The 19320-nt window shown below is 42.6% G+C and overlaps 1 protein-coding gene across 1 annotated transcript in view; it reads left to right on the plus strand.

Annotated features, from left to right (window-relative positions):
- Nucleotides 1-19320, plus strand: part of MARCO (macrophage receptor with collagenous structure) — a 50062-nt gene that overhangs the window by 10153 nt on the left and 20589 nt on the right. Inside the window, exons 2-8 of the mRNA XM_042780545.1 lie at nucleotides 9240-9341; nucleotides 10391-10624; nucleotides 12023-12058; nucleotides 14296-14403; nucleotides 14487-14522; nucleotides 17103-17147; nucleotides 17480-17587. Of these exons, the coding sequence (XP_042636479.1) occupies nucleotides 9240-9341; nucleotides 10391-10624; nucleotides 12023-12058; nucleotides 14296-14403; nucleotides 14487-14522; nucleotides 17103-17147; nucleotides 17480-17587 (669 nt within the window). The remainder of the gene's footprint in view (nucleotides 1-9239; nucleotides 9342-10390; nucleotides 10625-12022; nucleotides 12059-14295; nucleotides 14404-14486; nucleotides 14523-17102; nucleotides 17148-17479; nucleotides 17588-19320) is intronic.

The following is a 19320-nucleotide window of genomic DNA, read 5'->3' on the forward strand; positions in this document are numbered from 1 at the left end:
TCAGTTCTTCTCTGAATGTTTTGTAGAATTTTCTGGTGAAACCGTCTGGGCCAGGACTTTTTTTAGTTGGTAATTTTTTGATGACCTGAACTGTTTAGTTTTGAGAGTTCTTTATATTTTCTAGCTACAAGTCTTTCATTGGATATGTGGTTTCACATTTTTGTCTCCCAATCTATAACTTCCTTTTTCATGCTTTTAGCAGGGTCTTTTACTGAGCAAAAGTTTTTAATTTTTACGAGGCTTAATTTATCAATTTTCCCTTTTATGGCTTATGCTTTTATTGTCAAGTCCAAGAATTCTTTACCTAGCCCTAGTTCCCAGAGATAATCTCCTGTTTCATTCTAAAAATTTCACAGTTTACATTTACAATGAAGTCCATGATAACTTTATAATTAATTTTAGCATAAGATGTGAGGGTTGAGTAAAGATTCTTTTTTTTAAAAAAAAATATATATATGTGTGATTTTTCCAGTACCATTTGTTGAAAAGACTATCTTTGCTTCATTGAATTGCTTTGACACCTTGTCAAAAATCAGTTAGGCATATTTCTGTGGATCTGTTTCTGAATTCTTCATTTTGTTCCCTACACCCAAATCACACTGTTTTGATTACTGTGGTAGTTAAGATTGTGTGTCAGCTTGGCTGAGCTGTGGTTTTGAGTGGCTGGGCACCTAGATGTAGTTATTTCCCATGATGAGATTGCAATCACCTTTGTGGTAGAATCTGCTGTAAGAAGCTAAGTAGTTGCCTTTGGTGTGTGGCCTCCTTCCAGTACATAAAGAGATGAAAATATCTTGCTTTTTGGCATATCTGGATCCTGCATTTGTCCAAGGCTTCAGCTCCAGTTACTGGACTTGTACCAAGTCCATGGCAAGCAAGATTGCCATGTTGCCCACCAATCTTGGCATTATTCCTGGATTTGAATCAGTGGCCTGCCATGTTGCTTATCAGACTTGGGACTGTGCCATTTTACCTGCCAACCTTGAGTTTCTTAGCCTCTGCATCCAGCAGCTATCTGAGTTAGGAGATGCCCCTAGCTCCAGGGGCCTGGAATAAGAGGCAGAGCTGAAGCCCAAGACTGAGGGGCCTATACACAGCCCCTAGAGCCAGCACTCTGAATTTGGACTTCTAGCCTTCTAAACTGTAAGAAAATAATTTCCTGTCTTTTAAGTCGTCCACTTGTGGTATTTCTGTTACAGCAGCACTAGAGAACCAAAACAATTATCATTGCTATAGTTAAGGTTAGGAGCTCCGGTAGCGTAGAACCTAAGGCATGTGACTGCTAACCAGAAGGCTGGTGGTTCAAATCTGCCAGCCACTCCTCAAAAGGAAGATTGGATAATCTACTTCCATAGAGATACCACCTTGGAGGAGTTGCTATGAGTCGAATTGACTCAACAGCAGTGAGTTTTTTTTTTTTTTTTTTTAATAGTTAAGGTTGTCTGTTAACTTGGCTGGACCATGATCTTCAGTGGTTTGGCAGTTATGAAGTGGTCAAACCCCATGATGAGATGTGATATAATGTATTCACATCAATGATGCCAATCATTTGAAAGGGAGTTTTCTCAAGGGTGTGGCCTGCTTCCAATATACATGGACATCCTGTCAAAGCTCTCTGACCTTTTGCTCAATGTGAATTCTTCATCTGGCTTATCATCATCTGACCTATGGTTCTTTGGACTTGAGCCAGAGGCAGACCATATTATCTGCTGATCTTGGGATTCATTTGCCTATGCAGCCTGTGAGCCAGCAGCTGCCATCTTACCTGCTGATCTTGGCTTCGTCAGCCCCTGCAGCTATATGAGTCAGGAGAAACCTCCAGATATCTGAACACATGGACTTAGGACTTGCCAGCCTTTACAACCTCATGGGCCATTTCTTTGAGATAAATCTCTCTTTCTCTTTACACACACACATACACAGGCTTCACTGGTTTTGCTTATCTAGAGAACACAGTCTAAGACAGTAGCTATATTCTAAACCTTAACATCAGATAAACTGATCCTTCACACATATTATTATTATTTCAAAATTATAATAAAAGTCTATGCCTTTCCATGTACGATAGAATAAGTTTGTTTATATCTACAAAAGGAATTACTGGGATTTTGATGGGATTTGTGTTATAGTTACAGATCAGTTTGGGGAGAATTAACATCTTTTCTATCCTCAGCATTAGAATCCATGACCATGGTATGTGTCTCTATTTATTTAGGTCTTTGTGTTTTTTTTTAATTATGATTTATAATTTTCAGCATATAGATCCTGCACATGTTTTGTTAGATCTATATCTAAGTATTTAATTTTTCTTTGGAGTGATTGTAGATTCTATTATACTTTTAATTTTTGTTTACACTTGAACTCACTTATTAGTTTTAGAGTCTCTTTTATGGATTCTTTGGGATTTTCTATGTAGACAATCATGTTTTGAAAATACAGATGGTTTTATTTCTTCCATTCCAATCTGAATGTTTTTCTTTCTTTATTACACTGCCTAGAACTTACAGTCTATACTGAATCACAGTAACAGACAGTCTTGTTAGGAAAATGCAAATTATGTGAGGGCAGAATTCCTTGATTTGTTCCTAATTAGGGGGGATAATGTTTAGCCTTTCGCTATTAAGTATGATATTTAGCTTTGGATAGTTCATAGATACTCTTTTTTCAAATTGAAGAAGTTCTCTATTCCTTGTTTGCTGAGAATTTTTATTATGGATGGGTATTGGACTTTGTCAAGTGTTTTTCTGTTTCACTTTGATGTATCAACATCAAAACCTGTGAGTTACATGAACAATTTTTAGAATTGTGTTTTGATTTACTGATAGTATTTTTGAGTACTTCACTTTGAATAATTTTCTTAGTGAATATTACAGTACACATACATAACTTACACAGTCTATGGATATTGACATTTTATCATTTTGACTCAAGTGTAGAAAACTTACCTCCATTTATGTTCTTTTACTGTCCCCAATTTTTAAACATAATTGACTTGACTAGCTCCTTCTTGGGCAAATCTGCTACAAAAGACCTCTGTAAAGCATTAAAGAGAAAAAATGTCATTTTGAAGATGACGTTGTATGCGACCTAAGTCATAGTATTTTCAATTGCCCTCCATGTATGTGAAAGCTGGACAATGAATAAGGAAGACCACAGAAGAATTGATGCATTTGAATTGTGGTGTTGGTGGAGAGTATTGAATGTACCATGAACTGATAGATGAACAAATAAATCTGTCTTGGAAGAAGTACAATCAGAATGTTCCTTAGAAGCAAGAATAGCCAGACTTCATCACTCATGCTTTGGCCATGTTATCAGGAAGGACAGTCCCTGGAAAAGGATATAATGCTTGGTCAAGTAGAGGGTCAGAGAAGAAGGGAAAGACCCTCAATGAGATGGATTGACATAATGGAGGCAACAGTGGTCTCAAGCATGGCAATGATTGTGAGAATGCCACATTGCCAGGCAGTATTTTTTTCTGTTATACTTAACGTCACTGTGAGTTGAAACCTACTCAAGGACACCTAACAACAATTATGTAAAGTGACCACCACATAAGATGGTGTTATAATTTTTTTAACATTTTTAAAAATTTTTTAAAATTGTGATTTGAGTGAAAGTTTACAAAGCAAATTCATTTATTCATTTTCCCTACAACAATTCACAAACATTTTGTTTCATGATATTGATTGCATGGTATTAGAGTTTTTGTTTCAACCATCAAATACTATTTTTAAAACTCATGAGGAAAAAGATGGCTAATATGTACCCCTATTTTTACCTACTTTATTCATTCTTTGAGGTGCTCTGTTGGCATAGTGCCTAAGGCATTTGACTGCTAACCAGAAGGCTGGTGGTTTAAACCCATCAACCACTCTTTTGAAGGAAAACTGGGCAATCTACCTCCGTAGAGATACCACTTTGGAAACCCAAGGAAGGGTCGCTATGAATCAGAATTGACTTGAGGGAAGTGAGTTTAGTTTTTCTATTGTTGATATTTATTCATTCTTTGAGAGCAGCACTGGTGGGTCAGAGGTTGAACTGCTCAGTTGCTAACCAAATGGTTGGTGATTCAAACCCAGCAGCTCTTCCTTGGAAGAAAGATATGGCTGTCTGCTTCTGTGAAGATTTATTGTCTTGGAAACCTTATGGAGCTTTTGTGCTCTGTCCTATAAGGTTGCTATGAGTAGGAATCGACTTGACTGAAGTGTTTTTTTTTTTTTTTTTTCTTATTTTTATTTATTTATGAAGTTCCAAATCTTTTTCTATTATTTCCTTTCTGTTTGGAGAACATCTGTTAGGTATACTTTAAAGGTAGGTTTGGTAAAAGTAAATTCTCTTAGTTTTCCTTCATCTCACAATGTCTCTATTTCCCTTTCATTCCTGAAGGACATTTTCATTAAATAGGGAATTCATGGTTGACAATTCTTTTAGCACTTGAAAAATATTGTGCCATTTCTGCCTGGCATCCATGATTTCTGATGAGAAATCTGCTGTCATTTGAATAGGTGTTTATAGGTAATGTGCTGTTTTTTCTCAGCTATTTTCAAGATATTTTCTTTGTCTTTAGATTTTTCAGACTTTTATTATGATGTGTTGTGACATGAATTTCTTTAGGTTTATCCTATATGAGCTTTCTTAGCTTGAATCGTTATGGGTTTATAAAATTTGAGAGTACTTCAGTCATTATGTCTTCAAATATTTTTTCGTTCTCACTCCTTTTCTGGGACTTCAATTGTATGAATGTTAGATACTTTGTTATTGTCCCACAGTTCTTTGTTGCTGTGCTCATTTTTTCCCCATAAAATTTCTCTGCTTTGCAGATTGACCGTTTTTATTGTTCTGTTTTCGAGTTCACTGATTCTTGTGTCATATTTATTCTGCTACTGAGCCAATCCAAGAGTTTTTTCGTTTTAGTATTTTCAGTTCTATAGTTTTTACTTGTTTCTTTGATATCATTTATTTCTTTAGTACAATTTTTAATTAAAAAAATTGTTTCAAGAGTATTTGTAATTGCTTTATGAAGCATTTTATTATGACTGCTTTAAAATCCTTACTGATTATTTCCAACATATGTGCCTCTTTTCATTCTAGTTATTTTACCTATTATTGGTATGAAGGGTGATTATCATTTCTATCCTAGACATTTTGGATATCACATTAGAAAACTCTGGGTCTTATTTAAATTTACTATTTTGATAGATAGTGGCACTATTTACATTTATTACATAGGTTCTGGACTACTTTCGTGGGCTGTAGTTCCAATGACAATTTGATTTCCAGAGCCTGGGCAGTGCTATTTTGGTCTGCTTTTTCACTTAGTGCCACTGATGGTCTTGCTTGATCCCTGCTGTTGCTGCCTGGGGGTTGGAAGGCACTTCTCTAAGCTGCACAGCACGACTAGATTGAGGCTGGGAGATGTGGAGCCTGGAGAGCAGAGACCACTTACCTGGACCTACTCAGCAGGCATCCTAATGTTGGTGGGGGTCCTGGTCATTCTCCACTAGAGTGGAGAATAGCACTAGGGGAGAATAGCATCCTGTGAGCTCCCTTCTGCCACTGAATGGGATGGTAAGAGATGGAAGTCCTGGCAACCCTAGAATTTTTGTGCATCCTTTTTGTTCTTCATTGGGATCTTTTTATTTGAAATTGAAACATCATTTTTACTTCCTACTGGAATCATATTTTCATTGTGAATCAGACAACAGACTTTCCAAGTTTCTGAAACTTGCTTCCCTCAGATCTTCCTTCACCCTTACCCATTGTTGTTTGTCTGAAGGTCTTTTTCTTTTTGGTCATCCCAAGTGGCTCTTCCTCATTGGTTAAATCCACTCCAGAGTAGATATTTCCTTTATGGCTTCTTGTACCCTCTAAAAGATAAAACAATCACCCTAGAGAGTAAAGAATTTATCAGATCCTCCACTTTGCACATAATGAGTCAAGTGATGCCCACAGATTTAAAGTTCCCTGTACCTAAAATATCTTGTATCTATGTCAGATGTTAGATCTGAATTAGAAAAACATTCCAGGTCTGGGTGGGCATTCATCAATGACTTTCTCTGTCTCCTTACTCAAATACACTCCACCCTCTGATTTGAAAATATCTACACATTCCATCTTGTGCTTACTCCCACCTTCAACCTCAATAACCAAGTCTATATACCAGTCTCTATAACCCAGTCCTGTGTCAGCCTCATGATCCTTGGTATACCTGAGCCCATCATTGGAGCCACTGTGTCAGTCCATCTCGTTGAGGGTCTTCCCCTTCCTCACTGACCCTCCACTTTACCAAGCATGATACCCTTCTCCATGGAATGGTTCCTTCTGGCTGCACCTAAGTAGGTGAGATGGAGATCCATCCTTAACATGATGGATATTTGGAGAGATGAGGTCCTAAATTGTGTTCCCAGTGCTTCTAACACTTCCAGACTTGCTTTGTTGAACCCTGCACATGTCCAGCACCCAAACCTTTGTAGTCACCCATTCATTCATCTATTCAGTCCTCAGCTATCCAGCACATATTATGTGCAAGACTTCATATTGGTTCTGTATATACAGTTCAAGAAACTTCCAGGATATGTGGGGAGTTTGACTCAGTTCTGGGTGATATGGGGAAGCAGAAGAGTGCCCCTCAATTCAGGGGAATCAGAGACAGTATTTTGGAACAGGAAGGGTTCTACCGTACTCCCAAAGGATGAGTAGGAATTAGTCATGTGAAAGGGAGTAAGAAGGACTGTGCAGCAAAGGAAATACATTGCTCAAAGTCTCTGAGTCAGAAGGGTGTAACTGAATCGTCTGGCTTCTCTGTTGCTCAGGGTCATGTCAAAATGTGGTCTTGAAATTCAGTCAAAGGACAGCTGGCCTACAGCAAGCCTTCATATGCCAGGTGTGGACTTTGGTTTGTCCTGAGGACAGTGAATAGCCATTGGAGGGCTGGAGGCAGGGTAGTAATTTGATCAAATTATATGCTCGAGAGCTGCTGTGTGGGTCTGGATTCCAGAGTGAAGGAGTAAGAACAGAGTGGGGAGACACTCAATCTTAGACAAAGTGCCACTAAACTAAAAAGCCAACCAATCAATAAAACTACTCTTTTTTTTAAATACATATAACATCTTTTTATTTTTTTTAAGAGCTTGTTTTACATTCAACATTATGTGTACATTTAGTTTCACTCCCCATTTACCATGTTCAACTCTAACCCAGTATCCTCCCTTTCCTACCCTGTAACCCTCTCCCTGTGCCCCTCATATTTATGCACTCCTGTTTGTCCTGCATTTCCTCAATTTGAATCTTGATCCTCTGGTGCCCCATGGGCTATTGCTCTAAGGGATGTATTACCATAGAGTATGTGGGTGCACCATCCTGGGTTGAGTGATCTGCATGTACATTTTGTTAACTATTGGGCTGAGAGCCAGCCCCAGGGGTGTGTTTTATTCCAGGTGCAGAATGTATTCCAGGGCCATAGCATTGGAGGTCTCACCAGATTTTATCTGACCAGTGATTCTGGTCTTTATTGATGAAACTACTGTTCTATGTGCTCCTCAGAGCTATCCCTAGACATTAAGGTGAGAATTCAGCAGGGAGGTCCTCTTCTGCATTTGCTGAAAAGAATATCAGTGGTGATACTATATGGACAATGAAAAAAGACCCAACATTCCAATGTTCATATCAGAACAGTCAACTGAAAACCCACCTTCACTTATACTCCATCATCCTTCCCCTGGTCTGCTTACTTATGATCTCTTTTTCCCTTCTGTGCTACCCTGTGGCTCATTTCAACTGGGATTTTCCAGGGGATAACAGCGGAAGTTAGCAAGGCAAACTGAGTCTTGGAGTTAGATGGGACTGAGGTCACATGCTAGCTACGTTACCTTGAGCAAGTTACTTAACTTCTCTGAACCTCAGATCTGTCCTCCATGATCACATCAAACTTTCAGAGTTGCTGTGAGGTTTAGAAATATTATTGGTAAAATGCCTAGCATAGGTGTTCAACCTTCTGTAGGCTGTGCCTTTCCTTTGATGCCTTGAAACGGGGAGACAACTGGTGGGGAAAAGACTGGAATCAGGAGCCCTGGTAAAATGTTCATTACAGCCTTTTCTCTAATGTCCCAAACTGGACACAGCTCATCAATAGAAAAAGAGTTGAATGAATTGTGTTTTTTGCCTCAAGGGGCTATTGAAGCCAATTTCCATTGTGTCAACTGCCACTCTTGGCAACTGCATGTGTATCAGAGTAGATAGAACTGTGCTCCGTATGGTTTTCAGTGGCTGATTTTTCAGAAGTAGATCACCAGGTCTTTCTTCTGAGGTGCCTCTGGGTGGACTCAAACCTCTAACTTTTGGTTAGCAGTTGAGTGTTAATCATTTTCACCACCCAGAGACTCCCTAGTGAATATTAGGCAGTAATTAGAAAGAATGTTAGATCTTTTGCTACAGAGAGAACTGAAAGTATGTCCATGAAAAATTATTAATTGCAAACAGCAATGCACTTTATTATAGGTACTATATCATTTGTGTAAGATTAAAAGAAAAACACCCAATTCTATCTATATGTATATGGGTTTGTTAGTTTATATGTGGAAAAAGTTTGGGAAGAAAGCCCCAGAATGCTAACAAAGCTTACCTCAGGGCGTTAGGACTTCAGGGGGTTGAGGGAAAATAATGAACTCTTTAAATTCCCCTCTTTATTGTTTGAAAAACTGTATCAAGCATGTTTTACTTTTATAATGAATATTTCTAAAGGAAAAAAAATGGAGACCTATACATGAATTCCACATCTGCATGTTATAACCTAATAAATTTAAATTATTTAATTTCTCCAGACCTCACTCATTGCTTATAAAATAGGAAAAATCCTTCTCCTGGAATTTTGAAACTTAAACATTTTAATTCATTAGTTTTTTTTAATAAACACATACTGAGAGCCCACTATGGGCCAACCTCTGTGCTGGAGTATCAGCAGTGAGCAAGGTCCACACAACATCTGCTAATGAGAGCCTTACCCTTCTAGCCACCAACATGTGGTGGATGTTCGTCCAGCCACACCCATGAGTGACCCACAGTAGAACCTATTGCCTTGTGGAAATAGGATGGGAAGAGAATTGGGAGGATGGGCCTTTGGTGTTCCATTCCACCTCACGGTAAGCCCTCTGCTCACACAAGGGAGCTCACTGGTACAGGTTGGAACCATCTGCTTTATACCCTCTGCAGCAACCATCTCTGCCTGGGTTATGTTTCAGATCCAAAACCCAAAAAGAGAAATAGGATGAACTGCTTCTTGGCTCTGGTGGTCATCTACCTGATTCTGCTCACCGCGGGTGCTGGGCTGCTGGTGGTGCAAGGTAAAGCATCCTTAGTCCTGTTTGGCTCCTTGAGTGACCATATATGGTCCCTAACTCAGGACTTAGATTGACTGGAAAGCTTTGGGCCATGGCTGCCAGGCTGCTAAGAGAGAGTTCAAATCCTTGATAGTCACAGTGATGGGGAAAGGGAAAAGAAAAGGGATTAAGTGCTTGTGTGTGTGCATGTGTGTGCACGAAAGAGAGAGAGAAAGCCAATGAGCATGTGAGCCTGTGTGTATCTAAAGCAGTGAAATGTGCTATGATTTCACAAGGGATACATCACGTACACCTTACAGGTAGAGTTTTCTAACTTCTAAGTGGCAAGAAGCTTTGTTGATTGGAGTGTTCACTTTAACATGATTTTATTGTTGAAGTCTTTCCATTTTTAACAGGAAACAATTCCACCAGCAGACATTGAAGTCACTCAAGAACACTATGCTCACAGTTATCATCAACACATATCATGTGCATATTGAGGTCACACATGAGTGCCACTGGTACCTACTTAGGTCAGACCAGTATGTTGCCTGCCTAGTGCCTAAGGCATTTGACTGCTAACCAGAAGGCTGGCAGTTCAAACCTATCAGCCACTCCTTGGAAGGAAGGCTGGGCAATCTACTTCCATAGTGATACCACCTCGGAAACCCAAGGAGGGGTCATTATGAGTCGGGTCTGACTTGATGGCACATAACAACAACAAATGTGCTAGTTGTCATGCATTTGTGCCCAGATCATGAACTAAGATCTGAACTACATTAAGGTTGGAGACTGATTGTGGATGCAGTGGGCATATCTGTACAGCTTTAGGCCATTCAGGAATGTTCTGTGGATGTGTAATGTCATGACTGAGTGTGGAGTGCATCTATTTAAATTGTAGAAAATACTCTGGGCTCTCAATAGGTCCCAGCAGCAAATGAAATGTGTGTTTACATATTCAGGGCATATAGAAGTTATGCACACATTATAGTTGCACAAGAACATCAAAGATTTATGCTCAAATGCCTCTGGCTTCTACAAGGGTTCTAAAAGAATGTTGTGGGGGGATCTAGTTTGGAACTTACAGGAGCGGCTCTGGGCCCTGGAGATGTACTTCGGCAATGGCACACTGGCCACAGAAAACAACAGCCCATCCTTCTTCCTGTTCCAGTCTGTGCCCCGCCCACACCTGGCTGGGGGCATGTGGGATAGTGAGAGACTGCAAACCTTGCAGGCCCAGTTCATGCAAGTTCATGCCAGCCAGCAACACCTGCAACAGCAGGTAGACAACTTCACTCGGAGTCCAGGTTTGGCTTGTCCCCTATGGTTGGAGACTTCTCAGGGGAGGGTGGGGAAGGAACTGCTTGTTCATGGGCAAATTGGTCCTGATTGGGCACTAACCCCTTTCCCTATCATGGGGGGCTTCCAACACCCTGACCTGGCCCAGTCCTCAGGGAACCGAGGCAAGGTATGGGAGTCATGTGGGGCAGAACCATGGGTGGCTGCAGAGTCTGGGAGATAGTCAGATTAGGAACCAAGGAACAAAGGCCTCTGACCAAACAAAGTGTGACCTCCCAAGCCAGAGGCTGGAGCAACCAGACAAGACCAGGTCAGAGTCATGAAGTCCCAGACTGATCCAGAATGTTTAGATGGGTGGGTAAAGCACAGATGCTGGGTTGAGTCCTAGGACACTCCCATGCATTGAGACTTAGGTCCATGGCTGGAGAGAAAGGAATTAAGGATCCCATGCCAGTTGAGATGCTGTGGGAACCTTAGAGGTAAGAGGACAGCTGGAACTGCCAGATGGAAGCAGGTTGGCTTAGATGATGGGGCTGCAGGCAGGAGAAAGTGAAATCAAAGGTGGAAATGACAAAATCCCCCTCCCTTCACCCCTCTTGAGGCCTTGCAACTGGGCAAAGTGAGATTTCACCCTTTATTCCCCTGGCCTGACCCCAACCTAGAAGGTCTTAACCCTGGGCAATTTGGACAAAGCTGCACTAGGGACTTAATTGTTGCTGCATTCAAACTATTATATAGGAGCTTCAGAATTCATTGCTCTGGCCCCTCTGTATGGGGTGATCTGGGACTCAGCATTATGATGTCATATCCAGGGTCCTGCTGACCAGAGCAAGTCCTGGACAAAGGGCCCAGGACAGCAAGTCCCTCCAGAGCTGCAGAGCTGGAGGTTGCAGCCCTCCAGTGGTCAAAGATGAGGCTGGGTTGGATGCACAGCTGTGGGGTAGATAGAATCAATGCCAAGGTTAATGGACATTCCATGCAGTGACTGAACAAATGTCCCTACCAGCATTGAAGTGTGCAGGAACTCATTTTCCACCAACAGGAAGAGGTCCTTCACATAACCTCAGGAGCCTCCTCAGGCTTGTTTGGCTCTGTAGTCTTCTGACAGTTCCAGGGATACTCAAGGTTTCCAAATCCTCTTTCCTAACATCTGTCGCTCTGAAGAACTGACAGCTCTCAGGCTGTTGACCGCTAGTTACAACTAAATGTCTGGTTCTTTCCAAGGTCTTTTTCTTATAAACACCTAGGGGGTGGGCTACTGTTGTCCAAACCCCAGCAATCTGGCTGAAGCTCCTGCTGCCTACACTGGATGGGTTAAACCTCCAGATATGGAACCTGGGTGCTCTTGGGAAGGGGTAAAGCTCTGGTGCCCCAACTAGCCTGGATTCCATGTGTTTCCCTTGTAGAGCTGTTCCGGGTCAAAGGTGAACGAGGCTTTCCAGGTAGGTTCACTTTCCCCTGAACTGTCCTGCTTTCCCACAACCTCATCATTGACAGGGAGTGGGCAACTGGTTGTGCACTCCTGGGATTCCATGTGTAACTCTAGCTTACCATTCGTTGGTTTCCACAGCCTCTTCCACAACTCTTTTCCACCTCAGTCAGGTGTCCTCTCTGTTCACTAACCACATTTCAACTCCCAGCTTCCCTGCCTTTGCTTGCCTCCTTGCATGAAGTATCTTATCCTTCCACCCCAACCCATCCAAATCCCAGCCACCTTCCAAGGCTTGTCCAAGTGCTATCCTCCACCACACACACCCTCAGCCTTCTCCAGTTGTCCCAGCTGCAAGCATAGGCCATCTCTTTTTATGACCTATAAGCACATTTCCCAGGTGCACTGATACTTAGTGCTTATCACTCCATCAGCTGTATGGCTTGTTTCTCTTAGAGGGTGATAATGATATGGGGAGAGAGAGGTTATGTAATATAATGGGAGAAGCAGGCTGTGGGATCAGACTGGTCTGAGTCTAATCCTAGGTCAGCTGCTTACTAGCTGTGTGACTTTAAGCCAGTTACTTAACTTTCCTGGAACTTCAATCACTCATCTCTTTAGAAAATAATAGAGATAATTTTACTCACCTCACAAGGTTGCTGCAAGACTCAAGAGATTTATGCAAAAAATATCTGACATAGTAGCTCCTCTCTGAGGACAAAGCCTGTGGCTTTTTTGCCTTTTCCTTTTTCCTCAACACACACGTGTGCATGTGCACACACACACACATGCTTGCACACACATGTACACATGCACACATACAAACAACATACACATGCACAACCATGTACACACATACACATATGTACGCACACATGCACACACACTTCACTCACAACTGTATTACATTTGATGCAGCTGATTGAAATTTAACCCTGAAAATGAATGTAAATGACATTCTTAGGATGAAATTCATTGGTTCCATAAATTTTCAAGTGTGGCTTTACACTCCATTTTCTCCTCTTTAAGTGAGGTTAATCATACAGCCTCATAGGATTGGTGTAAGGATAAAATGAAGTAAAATATAAAATGCTTAATTCAGTGCTCTGCATAAAGTACCCAATCATGTTACTTATTATTGTTATTTATTACTTCTTATTTACCACCATATTGTTGTTTCTCAGATGTTGGGAAGACTGAATAAGAAAATGCCTGCATAGTACCCAACCTGATGCATGTGTGTTCCTCCCCTCCAACAAGAGATTATTCCAACAACTTCCATTACATTAGTGACACAGCCTACATTTAAACCATTTTTCAACCTTGACCTTTAAAATATGCTCATCACCTAATCCAGGCCAAGCTCTTGGACCAGACACAGCCCACCTCACCCCCAGTGTGTGTGTGTGTGTGTGTGTGTATATACTAGTTAGCATTCAAATGCCTTAAGCTCTATACCACCAGAAAACCAAAAACCAAACTCATTGCTGTCAAGATTTCCCGACTCATAGTGACCCCTCCTTGGGTTTCCAAGGCAGTATCTCTATGGAAGTAGATTGTTCAATCTTCCTTCCAAGGACTGGCTGGTGGGTTTGAACCACAGCCTTCTGGTTAGCAGTCAAATGTCTTAGGCACTATACACCAGAGTTCCTGTATTATATATATATATGTATATATCTAATCTCCAACTCTGTTTTTTCACATCTCTCTCAGCTCTGTCTCTACTTCTCTCAGGACCTCAAGCTCCACCTTTGTGATATGGGAGCCAGGACCTCTATCCTACGTGCCAGGATAGGAAACACATGGGAATCATGTGAGCACCTGTCTACAAAACCATACAGAACTACAATCAAATTATAACAATGATACTTAACATCTATCCAGAGATTGTTGCATATATTTTCCAAGATGGGTGTCCACATGGTGACCTCAGCACAGCCCTGTGTAACTGGTACATTAACTCCATTTTATTGATGAGGAAGTTGATGTAACTTGCACAAGGTCATAGAACTCAAGGGCTGGTGCTAATCTTTGAACTCAGGTCTGTCTGACTCCATCTGTCTTGGAAGGCATCTTCCATACTATTGCTTTCGACTGGCTAGGCCATGAATTTATTGCAGGGAGAAGTTCTTTCTTTTTTTCTTTCATCCTGGATGTTCAGTGAACATCTGTTGAATGAATGACTATGTGAGTGAGGGAGTAGCATTGTCACACCAATGAGTTATCAGTATCTCTACTCCTCTTCATCAGGTCTTCCAGGTCAAAAGGGAGCCCCAGGCATGCCTGGCATCCCTGGCCTTCCAGGTCCACCAGCTGAGAAGGGAGCCAAGGGGGCTGCAGGACGTGACGGAGCCACAGGTACTGACCTCTGTTTCCTGGTCCCATTAATCATATTTCTCCTTGGCCAGGCAACACTCTGAATCATCCTCTTTTCCTTTCAGGACCCCAAGGCTTACCAGGAATCAAGGGACAGGCAGGTGAGTAGGAAATGAACAGCAAATGTTCTCAGAGTGGGCGCAGTGGGCTTCTAAAAGACCCACTCCCAGAGTCTGTGTGTGAGGGGTGTCCACCCTTCAGAGGATCTTAGGTGTGCTTCAGGGGAAGGGCTAAAAGCATTACATCTCAGGAAGGGCAGGGCTACAATCAAGCCTCAGAGGCTGTGACAGCCAGAAGCCAGCCTGAGAAGAGCTGGAGGTGTGCATGCTCTAATTTCCTTCAGCCCTGGAAATCCAAGCCTGGACCCTCACTTGTAAAAGTCCAGATCCTTGGTCCTGAAAGCTCTCTAGTCTGAAAGCCAAATCTGCTTCCATCACAAACTAGCTCTGTCACAGTCGGGAATATTCCTTTGCTTTTCTTAACCTCAATTTGTCTATAAAATGAGGATGAAGGTGCTTCAGAGTGCTGTTGTGCAGATTAGAGAGAATGATTTAAAGCACATGATTATGGCTGAAAGAGTATTTGTTTCCTTCTTTTAGTCTATAGCCTAGGTCTGCCCAGCATGTTACAAATGGCTATGACACGTTTCATTCAGTGTGTGTGGGGGACCCAGAGCTGTCCCCCCTCAGGGGTAAAGAACCAATATCAGAGCCAGTTGATTCTTACAGTCCACTTCACCCCACTCTGTTCTGGTCCATTGCATTCCACTCTCCATGTACAGCCTTCCAACTTCTAAATTCCTAGAGGCTGCTGAGAAGTAGATTCATAGACAATAAGACCATTACTAGAAAAAGAGCAGATGAGAAGATATGCAAGAAAAAGGAAATAAAAAAATCAACTATCTTTAGGACATTGAGGAGTCTGTAAGCCTGCAGGCCACTGAGGCAGAAAATACCACCAGTTATAGAAATCCCATACTTCTATAAAGGAAACTTGTTAGGGGAGAAAATCTTTTTGAGGAACTCATTTTTGGAGGAAATTTAATAGAAGAGATCCCAAAGAGTCTATTGTTCTAAGTCTTCAGCAGGGGTTTTGAAAGGAAGACCGAGGTTTGCCATGAGGTGGAGGAGTGGAGGGGATAGGGGGTGCTGATGAGGAAAGGAGAGGAGAGTTTATGGTAGTGTGAGGGCATGGATGTTCTAAAGGAGAATATACATGGCCCTGCAATACATACATGCATTCAGGCACCTCCCATACACTCAAACACATGCACTCATATGCAAACACTAACATGTGCATGCACACTTTTGCACACCCATCCTCATACCCATGCAGTCATGCATGAACACACACTCATGTGCACACTCATATACACACTTGTGCATGCACACACTTGTATTCATGCACACACGCATACACAAGCAGCTTCACACACATGCACTGTTGTCCACACACATTTCTGTACAAACACACTCACACACACACATACTCACATGTGCGTGTGCACACACACATACTCCAGGGAGCCGGTCTGTGGGAGCTCAGAGCAGGGCAGGGTCACTTGGAGAGAGTGAGTCACCCTTGTTTCCTCCTCTTTTCTCCAGAGGGAAAGGGAAGCTGACTGGGTTCCAGTAAACTCAACAGACATGGTGCTATAAAGTCCAACTTGAAAGTACAAGCCAGCAACCCTGGCATGCTGCCTTCCAAGCAGCTCCTCACTTCCTGTGAGAAGGAACAGAGCCCCGAGTCTCCCCATCTTTTCAAATTCTGATGGTCATTTACACCGGACTGGCTCTAACAGAGGGCTCCTGGTCTGGAGGAAGGACTCAGAACAGAGTTGTGTAATCCCACTGAATTTGGGCAACCCTTTCTTTAATCAAATCTTACATGTAACCCAAATGCCCAAAATAGATAGAAAGAAGAAGGCTTCAGTCATCCCAATAAGGAACATTGTGGTCAGAGACCCATCTGTGGTCTTCCCACTCTGTCCACTGCCTTTGGGTAATATTGGCACTCTGAGGAAGAGCCATGTAATTCAGAAACTCCCTGCAGTACCTCTCTATCCCCTCCCCCATCCACCTTTCTCTCCTCTCTCTCCCCTACTGGATCCCCCATTTCCCCTTACCCTCAAGGTCTGGGTTCTGTCCCTCTCCCACAGGGATACCAAGCCCTCACAGTCTCCACTCCACTCTCCAGTCCCTAAGTCCCATGCTATGTGGAAGGGAGCCATTGTTTCTCAATTCCATTCTTGTCTGGGACACTGAAGCATTAATTATGCACCTGTTAATTATCATCCCTATTTTACAGATGCAAAAATTTAAGTGGAGTATTTAAATGACTTCTCCAAAGTCATCCAGACTGCTGAGTGGTGGTAGAGCTTGGAATCAAACCAATGCTAAATCCTTTCTTCCACAACTATGCAAGATGCCATTCTTAGGAATTATTCCCTGCCTTGGGAATAAAGCAAACACTTCCTGGGACTGCCAGGGACTTAATTGTGTGTGTGCATGTAAAAGAGAAAGAGATTGAAAAAGAAAACAGAGATACAGAGAGTGCGATCTCTCTGCCTGACTCTCCCCACTAAGGACGGGGGCTGGGCACCTTGCCCAAGACAAGGCCTCTAGCATGTTGGCTGACTCAGGACCTAGACCACAAGGACTGAGATTTTTCCTTCTCCACAGGCCTCCAAGGACCCACAGGAGCACCAGGGAAGCCAGGAGCCACTGGTAACTGCACTTCTACCTCCAGATGAATGATGAAATGGCCAAGGCCATGAGCCAGTGCCTGCCAGAGTCAAGTCTCTCCTTTCCACAGCCCCACCCTGGCTCCAGGGGGGTTAACGTTTTCCTTATAGTCCTCTTCTCTTGATTCACATATCTGTGGAGGAATCAATAGGGTCTGAGAGATGTCATCAAGACTATCAAGAGATGAACCAACACTTCCCCTAATTCCTCTAGGACCCTCTTCCCTTTTCATCAGAACAGTCCCTGCCCCATTACCTGGAAGCCTGTCCCCAGGAAGGACAGGAGAAGATTACCCCATTGGCTTCTTTTCCTAGGTATCCCAGGACCTCAAGGAGAGAAGGGCAGCAAAGGTGAAAGGGGTTTCATTGGCTCAAAAGGGGAAAGTGGAGCTAAAGGAGACAAAGGAGACCTTGGCCTCCCAGGTAAGGCTTAAAACCCAAACCAAACTCACTGCCATCAAGTCATATCCGACTCATAGTGACCCCTCCTTGGGTTTCCAAGACAGTATCACTATGGAAGTAGATTGCCTAACCTTCCTTCCAAGGAGTGGCTGGTGGGTTTGAACCACCAGCCTTCTGGTTAGCAGTCAAATGCCTTAGGCACTATGCCACTGGGCGCTCTGAGGAGGCTGTGTCCTCACTCTGTGCACAGGATCAACTCAGTGCACATAGAGGCCACGACAGGGCTTGTCTGCAGGGGTCCTAGGGATACCAGATGTTTTTCTTCAAGAAAAGAGTCCTTATGGGGGCATATTAGTCATCCTAAAATATTTGAAAGGCATTTGTGGGAGAGAAAAAGACTAGTTTGTCTGGTTCCCAGCAGAAGAATGAGGACCAATTATGCTGAGGTAAGGAAAGAATAGTTTAAGTATGGATTGACCTGTAATGAAATGGTGACAGCCCATTTACTGGGGCCACAGAATTCTTTTTGGCAGTCCTGAGGAAGGAATTCTCTCATCAGGAAAATGATTGGACAGTTGACCTCCAAGGATTGTTCTAAAGCTGACACCAGGCAGTTTTCTTTGCAGATGGGTGAGGAAGTCCAAGCTTTCTTCAGACTCTCTCCATCCCAGAGAAGGGGCCACCCTTTGCCCTCAAGTTCTTTGCCTTCTGAGTCTGTGCCATCCTGTCTCCCATCCCATATTCACCCATGGCTACAAGGAGGTCATAGTGTCCCCACCCAACTCAGACATGGAAATGCACTTGTCGACCAGGGGAAATGTAGCAGTTTCAGGTCTTTATAAATCATTACTCCACCCTATCATCTTCCCAAATTTCCTTTCCCACATTTACAAGCTCTCTCTTACCAACTGCTTGCCCATCCTGTCTATGGGGCTCAACAAAACCAAGTAAAACCTGGCCCTAGTGGGACTGTAGTTCTATCCTCTTCTCCCCAGCAGGTTGGTAATGCTATGATCTGGTGATTTCCAGGGTACAAGCTTACTTTCCTCACTCCACCTTTTAGCTATGATTGGGAAGTTTTGAAGAAACTGTGACTCCACAGTTGGAACCTGAGCTTGGGCCTTTCACTGATATGATCCTGCCTTCCTTCCCAAGATTGTTCCCTTTGATGCAGACATAGAAGTAATAAGCACACAGATTCAGGCCCAGACCTTCATATAGCCAATGAAGCAATTGCCATAACTTAATGGTTCTGGCCCAGAGCAACAGGGCAATAAGCAATGTCTGTAGTTGTTGGTGTTATTAGCTACCATGGAGTTGACTCCAACTCATGGTGACTGTATGGATAATAGAATGAAACACTGTCTGGTCCTGAACCATCTTCATGATGATTGACATGTTTGAGTCCAGTCACACAATGCAGACTTGGTGGCACAATGGCTAAAGTGCTCATCTGCTAACCAAAAAGTCAACGGTTGAAATTACTAGCCACTCTGTGGGAGAAATATGTGTCAATCTGCTTCTGTAAAGATTTACAACCTTGGAAACCCTATGGAGCCCTTCTACACTGTCCAATAGGATTATTGTGAATCAGAATTGACTTGATGGTAGTGGATTTTGGTGGTGGTGTTGTTGTTGTTATGTGCCGTCAAGTTGGCCCCAACTCATAGTGACCCCTCCTTGGGTTTCTGAGGCAGTATCACTACGGAAGTAGATTGCCCCATCTTCCTTCCGAGGAGTGGCTGGTGGGTTTG

This window comes from Orycteropus afer, unplaced genomic scaffold (assembly GCF_000298275.1).
Source record: "Orycteropus afer afer isolate SDZICR_OR568_19922 unplaced genomic scaffold, OryAfe1.0 scaffold00004, whole genome shotgun sequence".
In the NCBI taxonomy this organism is placed as follows: Eukaryota; Metazoa; Chordata; class Mammalia; order Tubulidentata; family Orycteropodidae; genus Orycteropus; species Orycteropus afer.